The sequence below is a fragment of the Silurus aristotelis genome, assembly GCF_946808225.1.
Source record: "Silurus aristotelis genome assembly, chromosome: 4".
Lineage (NCBI taxonomy): Eukaryota > Metazoa > Chordata > Actinopteri > Siluriformes > Siluridae > Silurus > Silurus aristotelis.
The window spans coordinates 6,193,654-6,218,646 of NC_139577.1; the positions used below are offsets into that span (position 1 = coordinate 6,193,654).

Consider the following 24,993-nt stretch of genomic DNA (forward strand, 5'->3'; position numbering starts at 1 on the left):
CCACAAAGCACCCTTCAAAATCTAGTGGAACATCTTCCCAGAAGAGTGGAGGTTATTTTAACAGCAAACGGAGAGTAAATGTGGAATTGGATGTTCAAAAAGCACATAAGTATATACAGATGTGTGTGAGTATACATATAGCAAACAATTAACATTAGGCCAAATGCATTAGTATTGAACCTATGAAGCTGCTACTATAGAAACATGTGACCAATCAGAAAGAAGAATTAGCAAACCTGTGTTTTCCCCCAGGCTTCAGCTGAGCGTGTTTATTGATGCTAATTATCTAACAGGCTATACGGCGTTTTCTCTTCCAGTAACTCCCTACTGTTAAAAAAAACAAACAAACAAAAAAAAAAAAAAAAACAACAAAGGCATCTCCTCAGTTTTCCTCAAGTGTTGATATTATAACAAAACTATCACATATTGGTGTTAATAAATCCTTTTTTCAAGCTAAATAAGTGCAAATATGATGATAGATGTATACATTTCATTTAAAAAAAATTAACATTTATCCGCTACTAAATCACCAGATGCACTTTAAAAGCTTATCTCGGGTTTCATGGAAAGGTTTCTGCACTCACGACATTTGAAAAATACTGATACTGAAATAAACTGGGGATTCATGACACCATTTCAGCCATAAATTACTGGACAGTGTGTTTTATCTTTACGGCTAAAATAATAAAAATGGCTGATTCTCTACCAGCGAGGCTAATCTTAATTAGAAAGTGCTGTGGAGAGAGGAAATAGGATGACGAGGATGAAAGAAAGAACGTAACCCTGCTTTTATTTTTTTTTTTAAGGGATCACAGTGTTAGAGCTTAATGCAGGTGATCGCTCTGGAATGATGTTTATGTGGTCATGTCCCCAGGAGATCATGCCTGCTTGTGATCAGGTTTCAAACTCGAATGGTCACAAATCATGCTCATAAGTACTTTTTTAACACTTAGGGTGTTAAATGGCTCATTTCTCAAGCTGTACTAAAAGGAAACCACCTAGCCTGTATATTTAGGGACTACCTGTAGAGCAGGGCTTCTGCCTCCTGGTCAGAGTGCTGGAAAATGATTAGTAAATTACTAATATCCATAATTGGTGTCTATCCCAACTTGTAGTAGGGATGAGCAGATCAATCATAACCTGTAAATATATTAAACATTTAATTTGGGAATTTCCATCATTACTTTCAGAGAGAGTCTTTTCCCAAAGAACTAAAATAGCCAATGAAGAAACAGACTCAAAAGGGAAAACGTCAGCATTCTCTGGTTGCAGAAACCAAAAAAAGAGAAGGAATGCAGTATATCAGAATAATAATGTTTTTTAATGAATATAAAAATTTTATTATACAAAAGAGAGATATATATATGGACAATAAGTGAATGGAAGAAATTTCTATGGACAGATGAGTCAAAATTTGACATTTTTCTCTCTAACAAAAGAACTTGTGTAAAACAGAGAACAGGAAAGATGTTAGCAGACTGCCTCACCTCCACAGTCAAACATGGAGATGAAAAATGAATGATTTGGGGATGTTCTGTGGCAGGGAAGTTTGGAGATTTACTCTGGGTGAATGTAATGCTACAATTCCATACACCAACACCATCCAATTTCGTCTGGACTCTTTCTTGTAATCCAGTTCACTCCAGAGCAGTTCAATAGGATTTAGGTGCAGTGACTGAGTAGGTCATTCCATAACATTTCATTCTATCTCTAAATAAAACTTACAGAGCTTGAGTGCATGCATCCAAACAGAAATACATGGTGTTAAAGTATGAAATGGCTGCCATGTTGTTTCAGAATCCCTCATCTGTCCACAATTTGTGTATCCTTTTACCTTTTAGCAATTTTGCTGTAAAAAAAGCAAACAGAACATGCATGTGTCTCAAAAAACATAAAAGTCCAGGTGTTTCCACACGTTTCACAGGCTCTAATTTACATTTACAAATTTTTCAGGTGCACTTCCCCGCATTTGAGCTCTACATCACCCAGTCAAACTGGAGTCAATAAACTGATGATTTTAATGAAATGACTTGTAAAATAAAAGATTTTGTTCTCGACTATGAAGTACAAGTTACTTGAGGAGTGGATCGATATCTGGATTTGCTCTAGGAGACGGAGAGAAAGAAGAAAAGGAAAACAGGAAATAGTTCTCACGCCGATGGAGACAGAAATGGCCGACCAAAAAAAGAAAACAGGGAGTGTTCAACAGATGCTGCATTAGGCTTCATCAGCATTTTTCACAGTATGGAAATCTACAGGGAACTTTAAAAATATTATTGTCATCTTCATCATCATCATTATCATAATCCTTTCTTTTTTCTAAACTTTTCAATTATATAAACTTTACAATCTTATTTTTCTTATTCTTCCAGCCTTTTTCAATTCTTTCTTTTTTTTTAATGAAAATAACTTTTTAAAATAATTTTTGATCCCCTCCAGCATCCAGCAATGCCCAAGACCCCCTCCCCTCTCTTTCCAGCAAAATAAATCATTAAATCCCCCAAATTTAAAAAAATATTATCTCAAGATTATGCGATACCAGAGAAGGTGATCTTTCTTTCTACATACTCATATTTTCACCTCTGGATGTTTATTTTCTCATTCTGTCATTCAACAACCCGCATAAAGCTCCCAGTATAACAATTTCTTATATTGTTTTAATGGTAATATAGCGTGATATAAATTCTGTACAGCCCAAACTCCTGCTGCTCTGCTTGGTTTGTTCATGAATGCAGGAATGTGATCTACGCTCCATCGGGTTCCTCAGGGATTTTCCGCAGAACGAGTGTTATGTTTGAAGAACCTTTGGCGGGGTCGGGGAATGCGTACGGGTGTGTGTATGTGTGTGTGTTTGATACACCTCCAAAAAGAAGCATCGGGGGGACATATTAAACCCCTTCAGAGATGATCGCTTGGTGTGAACCTCATTTGTTTGCATTGTTCATGTATGTTATTCGATTCCATATACATGGGTGTGTGTGTGTGTGTGTGTGTGTGTGTGCATATGTGTTTGTGATATGACCCAGTGGACAGGGTGTGAACCCTTTTCCATGTTCTGTTCCCAATTAAACTCCCTCATGTGTATTGGGATCGAAGTCTGGGGCCACGTTACTAACATCAAAACCTGGAAACGTTTAACGAGCCGAAAATTCATATTTCAAATTGTTAAAAAAATTTTAGAATAATAAAAAGAATGTGTGCGTGTTGATGTGAAACATATTTCGTAAAGAAAGAGTGTGTGTGTGTCTGTGAGACAGAAGGAGATATGGGAGACTTTTAAGAGCATTAAGGTCAGCGATTGTCCACATCTGCTATTCGTTACAGATGTTAGAGAGAAATAGGGAGGCGATCGAAACAACATGGGATTGCAGGAGGAAATCAAGACACGGCTGTGAGTAATATATTAATATCAACTCCGAGACACTTTTTATGACGATAACGTGCTCAAGATTGTCGCATGAAATTGGACAGATTTGAGCTTTTATGTTCCAGGAATTTATTTTGCTGTTATTTGAGCCAAAAAAAGAGCAAATCTAGTTTTTTTTTTCTTCAGATGCTAATTTTTCATATGTTTTCATTTAAACTCATCAGATGTCTCACTTAACACAAAATGTAGGTTAGGTCTAGATTAGGGGCGGGACTATAATTATATAATTGTTACTATAATTGTTATCCTGACGAATTTTTCTCGCTTTCTGTAACAGCAGCTCTCACTTTTAATGCCCACGTTTTCAATACTTCTGAAGCAACAGCTTGCTCCACATTAAATAGATTTATTTTTGTGTTTATTGGATCTTGTTTATTGGATGTTTATGTTGGAACTTGTTTATTGAAACAAGGAGACAAGGAGTCTCTAGTGTCCACGATTCTTACCGGCACTCTATTTCCACAAAGTGAAAAAAGGTACTTGTGAGGGAATGAGTGTTTACAGCTGCTATAACCTGAACAAACTGACTTTTATCTTGTTACTGCAAATAGAGAAAAAGCTTGTCATGAAAAAGCTGCAGTGCTTGAAAACACAAAAAACTTTCTTGTGATGAAAAACTTCCTTCCTTAAAAAAAAGAACGCTTCATGCTTGTTCCTTCTTTAAATAAAAAAAAAAAAAAAGCATTTCTTTACTAAAAAAAACTTCCAAATGTAAAAATCATGAATGATATGAATTTTCTGTTAAAATTGTTAAGTCTTTTGCCAAAGAAATTCCGGTGAATGAGCCTTTACTATATAAAAAAAACAAAAGGTATTTGAGTGAACACATATATACAATAAATTGAGAAAGGTTTGTGAACCCCTGACCATTTGTGCTTTCTGAACAGCCGTCTACCAGGAAGTTTTAGAGCAGTCTTGGAAATTTCCATTTCCAAGACTTGGCACCTGCCCACACTGCCAAAAGTACTAATACCTGGTTTAAGGACCATGGTATCCAAGTGCTTGATTGGCCAGCAAACTCGCCCAAACTAAACCCCATAGAGAATCTATGGGGTATTTTAGAGAGGAAGATATGAGACACCAGACCCAACAAGGTATAAGAGCTGAAGGCCGCTATCAGAGCAACCTGGGCATCCACAACAGGTCAGCAGCGTCACAGACCGATCACCTCCATGCCACGCCACATTGCTGCAGTAGTTCATGCAAAGGGAGCCCCGACCGAGTATTGAGTTCTGTACATGTTCATACTTTTCAGTAGTCCAACATTTCTGTTTTTTGTGAATTTTGGGGTTTTATTAGCTGTAACCATAATCATTCAAATTAAAAGGAATAAACACTTAAAATATCTCAGTCTGTGTGTGATGAATACATATAAAATGAGTTTCCCTTTTTGTATTGAATTATAAAATAAATCAACTTTTTAATGATATTCTAATTTATTGAGCTGCACCTGTGTGTATAATATATATATATATATATATATATATATATATATATATATATATATATATATATATATATATATATATATATATATATTATACACACTGTTTATCTGTTTATAATCTGTTTACTCTCAACTTTCTGTAAATCTTATTTAACATTTTTTTAACCACTGCTATTTATTTTGGCTTGATTATACGCAGAAGAATGCAGAAAATCAAATCATTTGTAGCTGCTATAACATTACCTACACCAATTCTAATTCTAAATAAATGAATTAAGGATTATGTTTTTTAATGAATACAAAATTCTGCTGATCTGCTGTAGTGTACGATGGATAAAATATCACAGAATACACTGTTATCAAAATAAAATCAACATAATACAGTTAAGGTTTTTTTAGTCTATATAGTGATTCTATATCTTAATCAAGTAGATGAACATGTAACACTTATTTGGCGCCCTGGAGGACCAGTGAACAAAAAATGTCCTCACAATAAATTGGACCTGATTTGGTTTTTTTTTATTCTCCAGCTTTTATATGAAAAAGTTTATTACAAAATATCTACACAAAAAGCCAAGATGTTTCCATCTGGTAAGTGAGATTACAGTTTGCATGATTTATCTACAGTAATCATTATGTCAGTGGAAAGTCCTAAAAAAAACTGTGTTTGTGAAACAGTCAGTAGAAGCATTCGGGTAATCTCTACAGGCCACTTCAGTCCGAGTTCATGATTCCAAAGAATGTCAGAAAACAGCAAAGCGAAGGATGGAAAACGAGGGTTTGAGGAAGAAAAAAAACAGTTTTCTGCTGTGTCACACAGTGCCGATACATAACACAACTCAGATGGACTCTTTTCATTGGAACCTGAATTTCCATTCCTCTAAATTCAGCCCCAAGAAACTGACACAGGTTTCAGTTCTTGAAAAAAAAAAAAAAGAATGTATATGTGTTTTATATATATATATATATATATATATATATATATATATATATATATATATATATATATATATATATATATATATCAGGAGTTAATACACTCAGGGGCAAAAACGTTTGTGACATACAGTTGAGTTAATACAAGTTTGATTTGTCTGCTGTATTCATTTAGACAAAACAATGCCAAGAAACTTAAAATTCTCTCAGGGGAGGAGATTCATAAACTGTGCTCCTCAACATGACATAGGAAGGTTTTGTGTGTGTGTGCGTGTGTTTGTGTGTGCTTGACCAATCAGGTTTGATCAGTAGTAGCTATCATTATATATATATATATATATATATATATATATATATATATATATATATATATATATATATATATATATATATATATATATATATATATATATAAAATCCAACAAAACCTGTTAATCTGTTCCACTTTCACTAGGACTCAGGCCATTTTCTCTTTCTGCCAGCACATCATGTAGCACTGTGCCGTCCACCACTCGTTCCTGGTTTTATCAGTACATAAAATGTTCAGCTCGTTCATTTGCTAATTTCATTAAAGTCTTGCCAACCACTACATCTAGTGAGCTGTATATTCATTAATGTGGCTTGTACTTGTACCCTGAAAATGATGGTACAAGCATGATGGCTTGGAAGGTTTAAGTAGAATGGTTTCAGTATTATGGTATGAGTATAAAGTTCTAGGATAATGGATTGAGTATAATGGTTTGACTATAGTGGTTCGAGGATGATGGTTTGAAAATGATAATCAGAGCATCACGGTTTGAGTATAATTGTTTAATTGATGATTCAAGCATGATGGAGTAAGTATGATGGTTCGAGCATAATGGTTTGGATGGTTTGAGTATGATGGTTCAAGCATAATGGTTGGGGATGATGGCTTGGATGGTTTGATAATGGTTCAAGTATAATGGTTTGAGAATGATTGTATTAAACAAGATGATGGTTTGAGCATGGTGGCTTAAGCATGATTCCCGGCAGCTTTACATGGTGGCTTAAGCATGATGATTATGATATAATGTATTGGTTTGAGCATAAAAATTTGAGGATGATGGTTCAAGTATGATCGATTGACTATGATGGTTAGAGTGTGATTGTTTGAGGATGATAGTTAGAGCATGACAGTCAGAGCCTCACGGTTTGAGTATAAATGTTCAAGTATGATTGAGGGTGATGGTTAAAGGATAAAGGTTTGAGCATAATGGATTGAGTATGATGGTTCGAGCATGATGGATTGGATGGTTCGAGTCTAATGTTTTGAGAATGATTGTTCGATGATGATGGTTCGAGCATGATGGCACTTTTAATGTTTATGTTCACTGCATCGTCTTGGAGCACTCTCAACACTCACAAACATTTTAAAAAACACCACTGCTTTGTCAGTAAATTCGCAATGAGCGTCATGTTCATACCGTTCTGATGATACTCCAGGAAAGGGCATCACAGTGGTATAAAATTTCGATCAAATCTTATTTAAACAAAAAAAAAAAAAAAAAAGTGTTTTTCCCCTCTGTGGTTGAAAAAATGTCCAAGTTTATTCTGCTATTTCCATACACATCAAACACTCTCTTTCCTGTGGTCGGGTGGCCTTTGTTCCTTTTTCATTTCTCATAAACATGATTCCTATAAACTTTCATTTGTTGTCTTAGTTACTGTTTCCGTACGCTTCGAGGGCATAGTAGGGAAACGGAAGGATTTCTTTTTTTTGTCGTCATTGTAGTCCAGGCCATGATGAAGCAAGCTAATTAGCTGGAGGAGGACATGACTGACAGGATAAGAGAAGAAAAAAGAAAAGGGGAATGAATAGAGAAAGAGATGAAAGAGATTACTCTTTCAGGCTACAGCAGGAGTATTGAGATGGTTGAGGCCCTGTGTTAAAGACCAGCAGGATTAGAGGGCCAGAGGAATGCTCTTCATGACTAATTATGAGCAATTATCCTATACAAGGTATTAGCATTAGGTAAAACATTTACCATATGGGCACTGATGTTTTATACCACAACAGGGTTCTTGAATTCTGCATTGCGATAGGTCATAGCAGCCAAGCCTTATGGGCTCTAAGAATAACTGTGTAAATTACAAGCGATCTATATAAACACTGATGCTCTTCTATACTAGCAAACTTTGATAGCTGTATACTCCCTGACTAGCGCACATGCATCCTTACATACTTACATGTTAGAATGGGAATGCACTGCGTAGTTGCAGCATCCTTACTTATTAACATAGTATTTGTGTTTTTTGTATACATGCAAATTTGCCTACAAAGAGGAACGTCCTTAATTGCATAATGCCCTTGCATACTTGCACATTTTCATAGTTGCATAATTGAATACTACTAGTTTACTAGTATGTTTGATAGTGCACTTGTATATACTTACTTGTTCACATCGACCGTTTGCATACATACCATGCGTACTCATTTGCTAGTGCACTTGCATACACAAATAGTAGTTTGCACAGTGCATTTGCACACGTGCATATTTGCACAATGCTCTTGTATGCATAATACTAGTTTACTAGCACCCTTGTATACATTCATACTTTTATTCATAGTGCACTTGCATACATACATACTTATGCATAGTGCACTTATATACATAATACCAGCTTTAGTGCACTTGCATACATGCATACTCATTTACTAGTGCACTTGCATACACAAATAGTAGTTTGCATAGTGCATTTTGCACACGTGCATATTTGCACAATGCTCTTGTATACATAATACTAGTTTACTAGCACCCTTGTATACATTCATACTTTTATTCATAGTGCACTTGCATACATACATGCTTATGCATAGTGCACTTATATACATAATACCAGCTTTAGTGCACTTGCATACATGCATACTCATTTACTAGTGCACTTGCATACACAAATAGTAGTTTGCATAGTGCATTTGCACACGTGCATATTTGCACAATGCTCTTGTATACCTAATACTAGTTTACTAGCACCCTTGTATACACATTTGCATAAGTGCATTTGCATGCCTTATATACTAGCACACTTGCATAGACACACACACACACAGTGCACTTGCATAAACACATTTTATTACATAGTGCACTTGGATGCATAATACTAGCTTACGAGCACACTTGCAGGCATACATACATACATACTTGTTTACATAGTGCACTTGCATAGACACACAATAATTTACTAATTGCTCTTGCATGCATACATAAATATATACTAGTTTACAAGCACACATGCATACATAGAGCACTTGTATACACATACAGTACTCATTTTCTAGTGCACTTGCATACATACATACATACATACATACATACATACATACATACTGTGCATACTAGTTTACTAGCAAACTTGCATACACAAATACTTGTTTACATAGTGCTCTTGCATTCATAATACTAGCTTACTAACTAACTATCACATTGGAATACATACTTGCTTAAATAGGGCACGTGCATACACACATACTATTTACACACTTGCATGCTAGTACACCATCTTACTTGTACTTACAGGCACACTATGATGCCAGCCCTTTTACATGCTTGCGTAGGTACACCCCAGCGAATTACAACATTTGCATAGTTGCCTCTTTGAATAGATGCAAAATAGCATACTCGCAACCTTGTGAACTCATGAACTATCACCCTAGTATGAAAACATACATATACTGCAGCATACAAGTGCATTCGCAAGGTTGGAATAGATGCAAAATGGCACCCTTGTGATTGATCATTAACCTGTTATTAACTTGCTTAATGCTTGTAAAGTTTTTATACAATCATATATGCAACTTAATTCACAGAAGTTCTCACACACACCCACACACCATATGCTTATCGTCTCCATTCTTATAAGCCAAATGCCTCCAGCTGTTTCTCATAGCATGCACAGCTTGCATAGCCATGTGTGTGTGTGTGTGTGTGTGTGTGTGTGTGTGTGTGTGTTGCACTCTATAGCTATATTTTTATAGCAGCTGCCTACCCAGAGAGTGGGTGAGTTTTGTTGTCGCTGGGCGAGCTAATCAGAGAAGACGCTGTGGTTTTCTTTTTTCGTCTCTTTCCTGTGAGCCGGTAATAAGACATGGAGCGGCGCCCCAGTGGCTCCAAAACCCTGGGGGGACAATTTAGTTGTCCCAGCGTCTCCTGTGAGAAAAAGGTGCTTCTCGGCCAAGATGAGTGAAATCAAGAGCGGCGTGGTGCGCAAAGAAAGTGCCCCAACTAAAATGAAGCACTTCCTGTCAATGTTAAAGGCTGCTTTCACCTTTGACCTTGACGCCACTACATGGAATTCACAACGGCGCAGAGCTCAGGTTCGGTCGGGTTAACGCCATGGCGCTAATGGCACATCCAGGCCTATTAAAGCTGGCGGGAATGTGCTGCTGCAGCTGGAAACCGGGTGCCAACATTTGTATGTGTGCGCCTGTGTGTAGCATTGCTTACATTTTTACTGCTTTGTTTGATCAGCATGCTGTTTTCATCAATGTGTGGGTGTGTTTTGATGATTCTTTGTGTCAGATAAAGAAGGCTTTTTAAATATTGTTATTCCAACAGGAATTGTGCTATCTACATGTGTATGTCATCTTATCACACGCACTCCTTCTTACTCATACAACTTATTTCATCCCTAGAATGCAACAAAACACTAAGTCTAGAACATCCAAACAAAAAGCAAAACAATGATCAAAAAAGCACTCCAACTCAACAAATCTGGGCTTTTCCCGTTTGCTGTAATCCCATTGTCGCTCATCCCCTGTCTCCTATTTTTGGCATAAAGAGAGCTTCATCACTAGGCCTCAAAAAACAAAAGGGTGCGAAATCAATACTTGTACCAATCAAGCACTTGCACATATGTTTCGCCTTGGATCTCCAATATCTGGAATATCATTGGTTGGTTTACCTAATGTGTAAACCTGTTCTGTGTTCAGCTCTTATGTAGTGGTCATTTCGAACCTCCTGTTACTTTGTCTCATTGCTAAGTCTTGTCTTTTATTTGGATGGTCTGTCAGAATGCTGGATTGTGATTGGCTGGAAGTTTGGGTGTGAGTTCAGAGCATTGAACACATTTAACGTGTGGTCAGTTGAATATAAATTAATGTGGTGCTTAAAAACACCTGTAACCACAACAGTGCTGGACGAAGTACACAAACCATGTATTTGAGTTACAGTAGGGTTACAGTTTGTAAAATATCACTCTATTAAATGTAAAAGTGCTCCATTTAAACTTTCACTTCACAAGTATTTGTTTATAAAAGTACTTAAGTATCCAAAGTACTATTATGTATTTTGGCTATAATGTTCCTACTATCACTTTTGTCATTCGCTTAACTCAGTTCATGGGAAAAAAAACTCCAATCTATTAATAGAATAATATTAATGTGTCAAATACTGATTGATATCTAATAAACTTGGATACCACCAAGTTTAAAACAGAGTGCATGCTGTACTCTGATTGGTGGCTTGCTGTGTGCTTGACTTTGAAATGTAGTGAAGTTACAGTAAAAGTCTCCCCGTATGGAAATACTTCAGTGAAGTACAGATACGTGAAAAAGCTACGTAAGTGCAGTAACGGATTGCATTTACTTTGTTACTATCGACAACTAAACCAGAGTAATATACAGCTCCAGTCACATACAGTAAGTAAGACAGATTTCCTAATAACCTTATTGAGCTCCTTGGAGGATTTTTGCTTAAGTGATTTTAATAAATGGGCAGAGGAACAAGATGAATTCGACTAACAGAAAACGTTCCAATAAAAGAAAAAGAAAAAAATGGCACTAGGAGTTAACTTCAACTGCTTCAATATTAGTAGACATGACACACACTCTCGTTGTCTGTAATAACTATTTCTTAAAACTCGTGTAAATAGAGGTAACTTTATGACCTTTTTTTATCTCTGTTTGTGAGCCGTCTATGAATAAGTAAGCATTATTTTTAACACTATTTTAATATACTCTGCTTCACCTCGGGCCGTTCTTCACCTCCACAACGTGCACTAACATCCTGTAGCACTCACCTTACCCTGAATTATCACTTACGTATCATTGTGTGTGAATTTGCTTCCGTGGGTTTCATCCTCTGCTGTGAATTGGGACAACGATCACTGCTTTGCTGTTAATGCTGAGTCCACGCAAATTGAAAAACACTTCCTGCTTCTTCAGTTTGTTTTGTAGAAATTCGGTGATGACTGGTGTGTGCCTCTTAATGACTACCACCTGACAGTGTATTGTAATTCCTAGCAGATTTCAAGATGTAATGAACCCACACAATCGATCTACGACGCTATAAGTAAGAAATGAAGGGTGTTTTTTTTTGTTCTTGGAATTCCAAATGATATTTGACCATGTCTGATCAGCATTCTTGCTGCATACTCTGTCTCTCACAAATCAAACACACACACACACACACACACACACACACACACACACACACACACACAAACTCAACAGTTTTTAAAGTCCAATGTCCAACTTTTTAAAGACGCTCGCCACTATCTCGTTTTTCCATTTCTATTTATCCCTAGATTAGAACTAGAGTGTGTGTAGTGTTTGTGTGTGTGTTTGTATATGTCAAATTGTTATTGTTGTCACTCCTGCAGTAATTTTGGTTTGTATCTGCCCGCAGAACGTATACAGTTTCGACGATTTACACATATTGAATCATAATTTCAATTAAAGCAATACCCTAATTCTTATAACAAATCCTACTACGATTTTGACCCTACAGCAAGTATAAAAAAGGGTAAAAAAGGAAAAGCAAGTCAGCTTTCTTTTCCTGTAAGCCTGTAACTCAAATGCTAAGTTAAGCTCTTATAAGAACCCAGACTTCCATAAGACCCTGTGTGGAAATCAGGAACTTCCTGTCTGAGGGTAAAGCAAATAAAAAAAAGATCATGGCTCAGGCTTCTTGACTTGACTCAGATGTTATTTACAGCATTGCACAACGTTTAGAGAATGTACCTGAGGTTAAAATAGTCCTTTTTGAACTAAACAAAAAAATAGGTTAGACATTTTATGCTGACGCAGAATCTACACAATGACACAGTTTTTACACCATAGTGAGGAGAAACTGTCCAAATTATTGGTACAGTGTACATATATATGTACAAAATCCAAAACTACATTGCCCTGTGTGAAAAAGTGTTTGCCCCCCTGTTAAAACTGTGGTTTATCACACCTGAGTTCAATTTCTCTAGCAATTTCTTCCAGGCCTGATTACTGCCACACCTGTCCGCAATCAAGAAATCTTTTAAATAGGACCTGCCTGACCAAGTGAAGTAGACCAAAAGATCCTCAAAAGCTAGACATCATGCCGAGATCCAAAGAAATTTAGAAACAAATGAGAAAGAAAGTAATTGAGATCTATCAGTCTGGAAAAGGTTATCAAGCCATTTCTAAAGCATTGGGACTCCAGCAAACCACAGTGTGAGCCATTATTCACAAATGACAAAAACATGAAACAGTGGAGAACCTTTCCAAGAGTGACTGGCCGACCAAAATTACCCCAAGAGCACAGCGACGACTCATCCAAGAGGTCACAAAAGACCCCACAACAACATCCAAAGAATTGCAGGCCTCACTTGCCTCAGTTAAGGTCAGTGTTCATGACGCCACCATAAGAAAGAGACTGGGCACAAAAGGTCTGCAAGTTCCAAGACGAAAACCGCTGCTAAGCGAAAAGTACATAAAGGCTCGTCTCAGTTTTGCCAGAAAACATTTTAATGATCCCCAAGACTTTTGGGAAAATACTCTGTGGACCGACGAGACAAAAGTTTAACTTTTTGGAAGGTGTGTGTCCCATTACGTCTGGTGTAAAAGTAACACTGCATTTCAGAAAATTAATATCATACCACCAGTAAAATATGGTGGTGGTAGTGTGATGGTCTGGGGCTGTTTTGCTGCTTCAGGACCTGGAAGACTTGCTGTGATAAATACAACCATGAATTCAGCTGTTTACCAAAACATCCTGAAGGAGAATGTTCGGCCATCTGTTCGTGACCTCACGCTGAAGTGCAGCAGGACAATAATCCACAACACACCAGCAAGTCCACCTCTGAATGGCTGAAGAAAAACAAAATGACTTTGGAGTGGCCTAGTCAAAGTCCTGATCTAAATCCTATTGAGATGCTGTGCCATGACCTTAAAATGGCGGTTCGAAAACCCTCTAGTGTGGCTGAATTACAACAATTCTGCATAGATGAGTGACCAAAATTCCTCCACAGGGCAGTAACAGACTCATTGTAAGTGATCGCAAATACAGTTGTTGTTGCTAAGGGTGGCCCAACCAGTTATTGAGTTTAGGGGCAAACACTTTTTTACACAGGGCCATGTAGTTTTGGATTTTGTTTTCCTTTACCTTCATTTAAAAACTGCATGTTGTGTTTACTTGTGTTATTTGTTACTAATATTAAAATTAGTTTGATTATCTTAAACAGTGAAGTGTGACAAACAGAAATCGCACCACTTTATATGTAAAAAATATCTCTACGAATATCTACAAAATATCTCTACACCTGTAGTGTCTTGTTTAAAAGATCAGGTCAATTTGATCTGTGTGTGTGTGTGTGTGTGTGTGTGTGTGTGTGTGTGTGTGTGTGTGTGTGTGTGTGTTTGTGTGTGGTGGCGGGTGCTGACAGAAGCAAAAACTGCGAAAAGCCCACCGAGGTGTCGCTCCTGCACCCTGCACTGACTTTCAAAACTCACACAGACAAAAAAACAGTAACAAAGCTCTCTCTTGCACACACACACACACACACACACACACACACACAGATGGCTCTCACACAGACATAAGCACACAAGCACACGCCGCATATCCAAATGCACATGAAAGTGTTTGCTCTGTGAGAGTAAAAAATGTGGTGACAGCTTTGGAAGCGAGTGAGTAAATCCTGCTGCAGCTGCTTCTGACTGAGCAAATCTGAGCAAAACAAACAAGTGTATCTGCACAATCGTATGTGGGTGGGGTATCAATTGTGTGTCTGTTGTGTTGTATACCAGCCCAAATGCCCAAATGTGCCTGGACATGTTTTTGAGTGATTGTAACGTTATGTGATCTTGCTACGCAAACAGGACGCTCCATAAAATGCGAATATAATGCAAGTGGCTGGTGGTTGCTTCATCCAAGTGTTTGTATATTTTTATATGACATTTTTGTATATACCTGTTGGTTGCCAACACGATGGACTGGCATAGATGCATTGGCAGAGACTTTGTACAAGAAGATTTTTAGTCATGCAATAGTGAGCTAATTTCAGATTCATTACATATGCAGACAGAAACTGTAAATAGAATGTCTTCTTCGTTGGAACTAAGAGCATTACACCATCCCTAAAAATAAAGAACACCTGCACAGAGCTCTGACCTCAACCCTACTGAACACCTATGGGATGAACTGAAACTCAACATCTCTAACAGCCTGATGTCACTAATGTAGCTAAATAAACAAATCCACATGGACATGCCCCAAAGTCTAGTGAAGAGTCTTCCCAGAACCATTCATTATACACAAGAGTAAATAGCTGACCACACTATTTTCCAAAGCAATGACCTAGAGTCAGTTCTATGAAGCATTATGATCCTTGAGGAATTCGGATTCACTGTGTACTGTATCAGCTCTCTATCACTGAAATGACAATAAAGCCACTTCTCTTGATTCAAATTGAAAAAAAGCTTGTCATGGAAAAAATGGAAATGATCTAAAAAAACAAATAAATACTTGTCACATGTACTTTTCACAATGAAATTCTTTCTTCACATGTCCCAGCAATGTTAGGACCTGGGGTCATAGCACAGGGTCAGCCATTGCTCAAGGGCCCCAACATTACAGATAATGGGGCTTGAACCCCTTACCTTCCGATCACTAAGGTCTCCAGGACCACTAGATACTAATAGTGTACCCGTGGTTCACCTCAATTAGTTACATATACCAGAATGCGTGGGGCAGAGCAAATGCCTCGACAGCTTTCATTCATTCATTCTCAGTAATAGCCTGGTCAGGGCAGTGAAGGTTTGAATAAGGCTGCTTGAATGAGGTTCCCACAGATTCATTAAAATCTATTGTGGGAAAGTACAAACCAGAAATCTTGAATGAAGGACGATTACGAACTGGAGTTGGAGCCGGGGTTGAGAAAGTGTCAAAGCCCAGATCTCACACTCAATGCTGACACCAGTTTAACTTTAAATCTAGGCCATGGATGTAAACACAAATGCACCCCTAGGGTTACACCCCTGGCACCTACAGTCATCTCTTGACATCCGCTCTTTGCACCAGTGTGTTTTTTTTTTTTTTTTAACAAATTCATGAAATAAACCTCCTCAGTAGTAAACTGAATGAAGCAAAAAACTGAAAGGGAAGGGAGATCGAGGGAGAATTATTCAGCAGTGTGTTGTGGGAACGATGGGGTCACAGCTCAGCAGGGAAGAAGGCTTTCTTGGCATGACATTGGAGAAGAGGATTGTGGGAATTTACACAGGATTATTGGGGCGTCCAATATCCGCGCACACTTCGTCATCAGCGCAGGGGCGCGAACGCACACACACACACACTCACATACACGTGAGCACACACTTGGATAAACACAGACTCATACATAAACACACTTTTACAGCATTAGCAATCAGATCTTCTCATTTTCCAGGCCTTGTCAAGTGAGAAGGTGTTGATTAGTTTTCTATAACAGCAGCTCTGCAAGTGGGGCAGCTGCAAATACTGGTTTTATACCAATGTTCTGAATATTAAACATTTTCCAGATGCTCCATAACCATATATAATCTTTGAGTTAAACTAAAGTTTATGTTTTTTATTTTTTTTTGTATTCAGAATGTCTTTTTCCAGTTCTTCGAAGGATCGCGAGTACTCAGTGAGGCTTTATGAAAATCAGCAGGCAAATGCAAGTCTTCAAAGCTTTGTTTGCATGTTGCGAAACCGGAGGACATACTTGCGTCTTAAAGTGTTGTCTCTGCAGTAAACACGGAGCTCAGGACGGTCTCACGGATAAGATTTTACAGCTTGAGAACGCAAACACAAACTGTTCCACACATTTTACATTGGGGTTTGTTTTTCGAGCTCCAGATTCTCACTGCAGTTGGTTGAAAATGTCAGAATTCTTAAAGAAATAATAATCAAAAGTAAAAATATTTGTTTAAAGCATTGCGGCATGTCTGTGAACATCAGAATGCAGCCATTAACAATTTTATATAACACAGGAATCGGCTGTTTTTTACTGTATAGTTCCTATTAGAGATGGTTAAATTCACCGATTCGCATTAGTGGCATTGGCATAAAAGTTAGCGATGTGATGCATTGATTTAACAGTGTGCATCAGATACGAGTTAGCATTCATATCGTGATGCATCGTTGTTTTATTTCATCTTTTTCATTTTGCACTATAAAGGCCTGTTTGTGAAAGGGACATATGTTAGAAGTCAGAAGGCACTTAAGTAAATTGATGATTTGCCTTCTGTCTGAACCAAATAAATTAAAGTGAACTATCCGTAACAAACTGAATTGCAAGGGATCATATTTTTTCCACTGCATCGTTAAATTGCGCTAAATCAAACGATGCGATTCGAATCTCAATGCATAACCAACGATACAATACATTAAAGGTTCATTTGATTCATCCCAATTACGATTTCTATCGGATCGCACAGATTTTCATTTATTCCATTGCATCGTATTAATGCAATAAAAAAAATATGATCCCTTGCAATTCAATATGTAACGGATAGTTCACTTTAATTTCGTTGGTTCCGACAGACAGCAAATCATCAATTTACTTAAGTGCCTTCTGACTTCTAACATATATCTCAAATCAAATACAATCAAATCAAATTAAATTAGATTAGTCACATACACATACATACAGAGTACTACATGCAGTGAAATGCTTTTTACGACTGTCCGGCATTTAAGCATATAAAGGAAAAGAATTAAGTATAAAAATAAAACCAAAAAAAAGGTAGATAAATAAGTATAAACTAAATAAAATATATCATGGAAGATATTGACAGTACAAATTAAAGTGATTGTCCTTAAAGTGTCTATGTGCAGTATGGTGTGGTATAAAGTGCCATCTTAAACATTAAAATTGCTATAACTGAATAAAAATAATATGTTTTTTCAGTAAGTAAAAAAAGGAATTGTTCAATTAAAAAATTCAAACCCTCTGGCATGTGCTGTTGTATATGACAAATTTGATACCTGCCCTTCTATTATGTTGCACTTTATTTTAGGTTTTGCACATATGTTGCACTTTTATTTTTTTATTTCAAATATTCAGTAAGACAAGTTGGTCATGCGTTTGTTTAAATGAACTATATTCCTCATATAGATGCAGCCTTTCCCAAAAGCAGTTTAGTATGCAAGTCCATCAGAGCTGCCATGTTCTCCAGTCTGTAGAAACAGGAAGTCTGGGCCTGTGAGGGGCCTCATAAAGTGAGTCGCTGAAGGCTCCGGTTGCTGAGGGGTTCTCTCGCAGGAATGTAGACGAATGCTGCATTGCCCAGTAGACTCCCTTGCGTGAGAAACTACATCTCTGGGAAATCTGCAGCACAGCTTTTCTTTAGGTTTACATTGTCATTAAAAAGAGCTTAAGTGTACCGGGGTCGATTAGGGAGAGGGGGATAATCACGAGGTCGGGACTCGGTGTAGTCCATCTAATTGAAATGCACGTGTATGGGTCGGTGTGTGAGTAAAGATAAAATACAATATACACATCCAAAAGCATAGTTGGATTTTGATTGGCCAGAAGGTGATGATTAATTTTCTATAAAAGCAACAAAGGCACCAATAGAAGAGAAGTTGTGTATAAAGAAAGAACAGGAACTTTTGCCCATATATGGGCAAACAAAAAGCGTACGAATAAGGCAGGCTATATGGGGGTATGATGAGAGAGACGGTGAGGGGTTATGGTGTCATTTCAATGCAGGGCTGACCTCACACACTCAATCGCCCACCCACACACAAAGTTAAAGTCCTCACAAACCACTGTAGTAAACCACAGGAATTGGCCAGCACCACACACACACACACACACACACACACACACACACACAGAGGTGTGAATACCTATAAATGGAGTCCTCATTTCTCTTTAAAGACTCAGGTGTATTTTAGCGGACTTTTGGGCTAATAAATAATACTTACTAATTTATATAATTTGCTACCACAAGTCCAAAACCTCTGACTTCTCTTCTGTTTTTCTTTCTCTCTCTCTCTCTCTCTCTCTCTCTCTCTTTCCCAATTCCAGATTACAATTACCGATTAGACGGATAAGCGGGAGAAAATTACTGAATTACCGATTAGCGTCCCTGCAATAGCGTCACTGCTTTTCGTCCTGGTTAAGAAAGAAGAACTGCACCTCAATTTTTCAATTTGTCATATCAAAACTTCAACTGAATGAATTAAATACACCAATTAGTCAGCTCAAAAGGTTTTACCCCCATGGGATCATCGAACGCAAACTTTCCCTAATGGGAGTTATTTTTTTGAGAGTTCTTGCACATACAGAGAAAGATCTGAAACGAGAGCACTGAATAGTATTCATGAACAATGAAGCAGAAGTTGAACATGACAGACGTTTCTGGAAGTTTTAGCAAAGTGACAGACAACCTTTCACTTCCTATGAAAGTTGGACTACTAAAGAACTGAGATTGACGCACAATAGTTTTGAGGGAATGAAGCGAAATTGTTCATGCATTTTTCTGATGAATTTACAAAATTCCAATAGTTGAATTATTTGGGAATTACAGCAAAGGCTTTTCTCTTGGTTTTAACTGATTCGAAATCAGGTTTATTAATGAGCATTTCTATGCTGCTGAATACTTTACATGAGCCAACAGTCATAACGCTATATAATGAAGTGCTGTTCAGAACAACAGTACATGGTTTGGGTGATGATTCCTGTGCTGTATGTTGAGAAAAGCCAATGACAAGGAGTCATTAGAGGTAAGGCAGTAGAGACTGGTCTATGAAGTGGAGAAAAGGCAGTAGAGACTGCTTTATGAAATGGACGAAGGGCAGTAGAGACTGGTCTTTAAAATGGAGGTAGGGCAGTAGAGACTGGTCTATGAAGTGGAGAATGGGCAGTAGAGACTGGTCTATGAAGTGGAGAATGTGCAGTAGAAACTGCTTTATGAAATGGACGAAGGGCAGTAGAGACTGGTCTTTAAAATGGGGGTAGGGCAGTAGAGACTGGTCTTTGAAATGGAGGTAGGGCAGTAGAGACTGGTCTATAAAGTGGAGGAAGGGCAGTAGAGACTGATCTATGAAATGGATTTAGGGCAATAGAAACTGGTCTATGAAGTCTAGGTAGGGCAATAGAGACTGGTCTATTAATTAAGCTTTAGAGCAGTCAGGGGTATGTGAAGTGTGCATTAAAGTATTTGAGACTGATATATGAAATAAACAGAAAAGACTGGTATTATAAAGTAGCGCACACACACAAACACGGCGCAGCTGGCAAAGTCACATGTATTTTTTTCATTTACGATCTTAACAGTAAGTTGTTTTATTCGCTGAGTTTCAGCTGTTGCAAAAATTCTAACACACACACACACACACACACATACACACACAGTCACAGATGTTCAAGTTAAAATCTCCCAGAGTTTCATGACAGGGGTTTTCCCAGAATAACAGGAAGTTCCCCTGGCATCTTGGTACACTTGCTCGGTGTGAGCTGAGGGAAGTGAGTGCGAGGTGGCTGAACCCAACTAGAAATGAAATCTCACGAATAAGCATAACAAGAACAAGGAATATAAATATAGTAAAAAATTTAAGCTTGTTGTTAATTTAATTCGAATCTTAAGCTCTAGTAGTTTTAACTACTAGAGGGTAGTTTTTGGGTGGGTAAATTAACCCACCCACACATGCACACTCTTAGTAGGCAGCTCACCCTAGATGACATGAACCGAAACTCTTACACAGATTACGATATTTGTGCTAACCTACAACTTGTGACTCAAATATCACTCACAAAAGGGGCTTTTTTTTACCTCCTAATAATACAGTGGACTGCCAGCAGAGAGCCAGAATACATCAGATCTGTCTAAGAAGGTGTAAAAATATAGCATTCGGTGACTCATTACTACAAGTGCGACCTTTGTGTTTTCAAACTGGGGGGAAAACAGCTATGGCAACCTTCTTCTTCTTTCGGCTGCTGCCATTAGGGGTCGCCACAGCGGATCATCCGTCTCCATACCACCCTGTCCTCTACATCTGCCTCTTTTACACCAACTACCTGCATGTCTTCCCTTACCACATCCATGAACCTCCTCCTTGGCCTTCGTCTTTTCCTCCTACCTGGTGGCTCCATCCTCAGCATTCTCCTACCAATATAATTCATGTCCCTCCTCTGCACATGTCCAAACCATCTCAAGCTCGCCTCTCTCACCTTGTTACCCAAACATCCTACATGCGCTGTCCCTCTAATAAACTCATTTCTAATCTTATCCATCCTCGTCACTCCCAACGAAAACCTCAACATCTTCAGCTCTGCTACCTCCAGCTCCACCTCCTGTCTTTTACTCAATGCCACTGTCTCTAATCCATACAACATCGCAGGTCTCACCACAGTCCTATAAACTTTCCCTTTCATTTTTGCAGATACCCTACTATCACCAATCACTCCTGTCACTCTTCTCCACCCACTCCACCCTGCCTGCACTCTTTTCTTCACTTCTCTAACACACTCTCCATTACTTTGCACTGTTGACCCCAGGTACCTGAACTCCTCCACCTTCTCCAGCTCTTCTCCCTGCAACCGCACCACTCCACTGCCCTCCCTCTCATTCAGACACATGTACTCTGTCTTACTCCTACTGAGTTTCATTCCCCTTCTCTCCAGCGCATATCTCCACCTCTCCAGGCTCTTCTCAACCTGCTTCCTACTCTCACAACAAATCACAATATCATCCGCAAACATCATAGTCCAGGGAGACTCCTGTCTGACCTCGTCCATCAACCTGTCCATCACCACTGCAAACAGGAAAGGGCTCAGGGCCGATCCCTGATGCAGTCCAACCTTCACCCTGAACCAGTCTGTCGTACCTACTGCACACTTCACTGCCGTCACACTGTCCTCATACATGTCCTGCACCACCCTCACATACTTCTCTGACACACCTGACTTCCTCATACAATACCACAACTCCTCTCTTGGCACCCTGTCGTACGCCTTCTCTAAATCCACAAATACACAATGCAATTCCTTCTGTCCTTCTCTATACTTCTCCATCAACATTCTCAAAGCAAATAAGGCATCTGTGGTGCTCTTCCTCGGCATGAAACCATACTGTTGCTCACAGATGGTCACCTCTTCTCTCAGCCTGGCTTCCACTACTCTTTCCCATAACTTCATGGTGTGACTGATCAACTTAATTCCCCTGTAGTTACTGCAGGTCTGCACATCTCCTTTATGCTTAAAGATCGGTACCAGCACACTGCTTCTCCATTCCTCAGGCATCTTCTCACCTTCCAAAACCCTGTTAAACAATCTGGTCAAAAACTCCACTGCCATCTCTCCTAAACATCTCCATGCTTCTACCGGTATGTCATCTGGTCCAACCGACTTTCCACTCTTCATCCTCTTAATCGCTGCTCTCACTTCCTCCTTACTAATCCTATCTACATCCTGCTTCACCAACTCCACATCATCCATCCTTCTCTCTCTCTGATTTTCCTCATTCATCAGCTGCTTAAAATACTCCCTCCACCTTCTCAACACACTCTCCTCACTAGTCAACACATTTCCCTCTCCAACCTTTACTGCTCTAACTTGCAGTACATCCTTCCCAGCTCGGTCCCTCTGCCTGGCCAATCGGTATAAATCCTTTTCTCCTTCCTTAGTGTCCAACCTCTCATACAGCTCCTCATATGCCTTTTCCTTGGCTTTCGCCACATCCCTCTTAACCTGCTGCCGCATCTCCTTGTACTCCTGCCTACTGTTCTTATCACTCTGTCTATCCCACTTCTGTTTTGCCAACCTCTTTCTCCTTATGCTCTCCTGCACGTCCTCATTCCACCACCATGTCTCCTTGTCTGGCTTTCTATTTCCAGATGTCACACCAAGTACTTTTCTAGCTGCCAACACCTTACAGTCTCCAATCTCCTTCAGGTTGCATCTCCTGCATAGCACATAGTCCACCTGTGTGCACCTTCCTTCACTCTTATACGTCACCCTATGATCCTCCTTCTTCTTAAAATAAGTGTTCACCACTGCCATTTCCATCCTTTTAGCAAAATCTACGACCATCTGCCCTTCCACAATCCTCTCCTTAAAACCATACCAACCCATCACCTCCTCATCACCTCTGTTCCCTTCACCTACATGCCAATTAAAGTCTGCCCCAATCACCAATCGTTCTTTCCTAGGTACACCATCTACCACTTCATACAATTCACTCCAGAATCTTTCCTTCTCCTCCATCTCACAGCCAACTTGTGGAGCATAGGCACTGATGACATTTATCATCATCCCTTCAACTTCCACCTTCATGATCATCACCCTATCAGAAACTCTCTTCACCTCCACTACACTCTTACTGTACTCTTCCTTCAGAATCACACCCTACACCATTTCTCTTTCCATCCACAGCATGATAAAACAGTTTAAACCCACCTCCAATGTTCCTGGCCTTACTCCCTTTCCACTTGGTCTCCTGAACACACAGCATATCTACCTTTCTCCTCTCCATCATATCAGCTATTTCTCTTCCTTTACCCGTCATAGTACCAACATTTAAAGTACCAACCCGAACCTCCACTCTCCTGCACTGCTCCTTTCCCTGCCGTCTCTGTAGACGTCTTCCTCCTCTCCTTCTCCTCCCACGGGCCAACAGTAGCCCAATTTCCACCGGTACCCTGTCGGCTAACGATACCTGTGGCAGTCGTTGTTAACCCGGGCCTCGACCGATCCGGTATAAAATTCTCATTTGTGATCCGCATATTTGATTTGGCACATGTTTTATGCTGGATGCCCTTCCTAACGCAACCCTCTCCATTTACCCGGGCTTGGGACCGGCATTAAGAGTGCACTGGCTTGTGCATCCATAATGGTTGGGTTTAAAAAAAAACAGCTATGGCAACCACCATCGTAGATTTGATTTCAGAAATTGTGGCTATATATATATATATATATATATATATATATATATATAATGTAATTATATATACTTATATATAAATAACAGGTGGCTAAAGATAATTAACTCAACCTCATCACACCACCCTATTGGTGATTATTCTTCTAGAACAGGGGGGTTTTATATTCCGTACGTTACGATCCCTGCCTGATTTATTTCAAATTTTGTCAATTTAAGAAAGGTGCGCAAAAATAAACACATTTTCCTTTTTTAGACCTGATTATCTCATTTCTCAGGTATCACTTTATAGAATCATTAATATCATAGTGCAGGAACATGTGCGAATTGCAAAACATATCAAATACAACAAATAAATTTTTCCTTAACAATTTTTCGTTAATATTTATTTATCGATCTATATTTTTTCCTACACTTACACATACTTTTTGGTCTTTGATTCAACTTTTTTTTTTATTACTTTACCTATATAACAACTAAAGAAAATCAGTTTGACCTAAGGGTGTGCAAAATTTTGTGTGCAACAATAACAGGGGGCGGTTCTCTCACCCATCTTTTTTTGCATACATATTATATACACACATACATATATTGCTAAGACATGACTGGAGTCCTCGTTGTCCCTGAGCTCTGAACGAGGGGGGATTTGCTGATCAGCTTTAAAGCTCACTGTGTAATAGCTGCATGTGACATCATTTACTGGAGATCTGCCAGTAACAGTGAACTTGCTTGCTACTTCACTCACTCACTTACTCACTCACTCACTCACACACACACACACACACACACACACACACACACACACACACACACACACACCCTATTTGATCAATTCCACCATGCATATATAACCCATAGTATCAATATTTCTCAGAGTTGCAGGAAATAAATGGTAAGCATCCATCACGTTATGAAACTAGTCTCGACTCATTGAAAAACATCAAAAAATTACTAAGCAAGCATCACATTCACACGCAAATTGTGATCTTACCATTTGACGCCTTCAAAAAAAATTACACTGTTACACCCTTGAATATAAACACCAGCTCACAGAAA

The 24,993-nt window shown here is 38.7% G+C and overlaps 1 protein-coding gene across 1 annotated transcript in view; it reads left to right on the forward strand.

Annotated features, from left to right (window-relative positions):
* The first annotated feature begins 3,290 nt into the window (after window positions 1–3,290).
* The window catches only part of LOC310725533 (uncharacterized protein), a 32,788-nt gene continuing 11,085 nt past the window's right edge, over window positions 3,291–24,993 (forward strand). Inside the window, exon 1 of the mRNA XM_083540553.1 lies at window positions 3,291–3,391. Coding sequence (XP_083396679.1) covers window positions 3,360–3,391 — 32 coding nt within the window. The 5' untranslated portion in view covers window positions 3,291–3,359. The remainder of the gene's footprint in view (window positions 3,392–24,993) is intronic.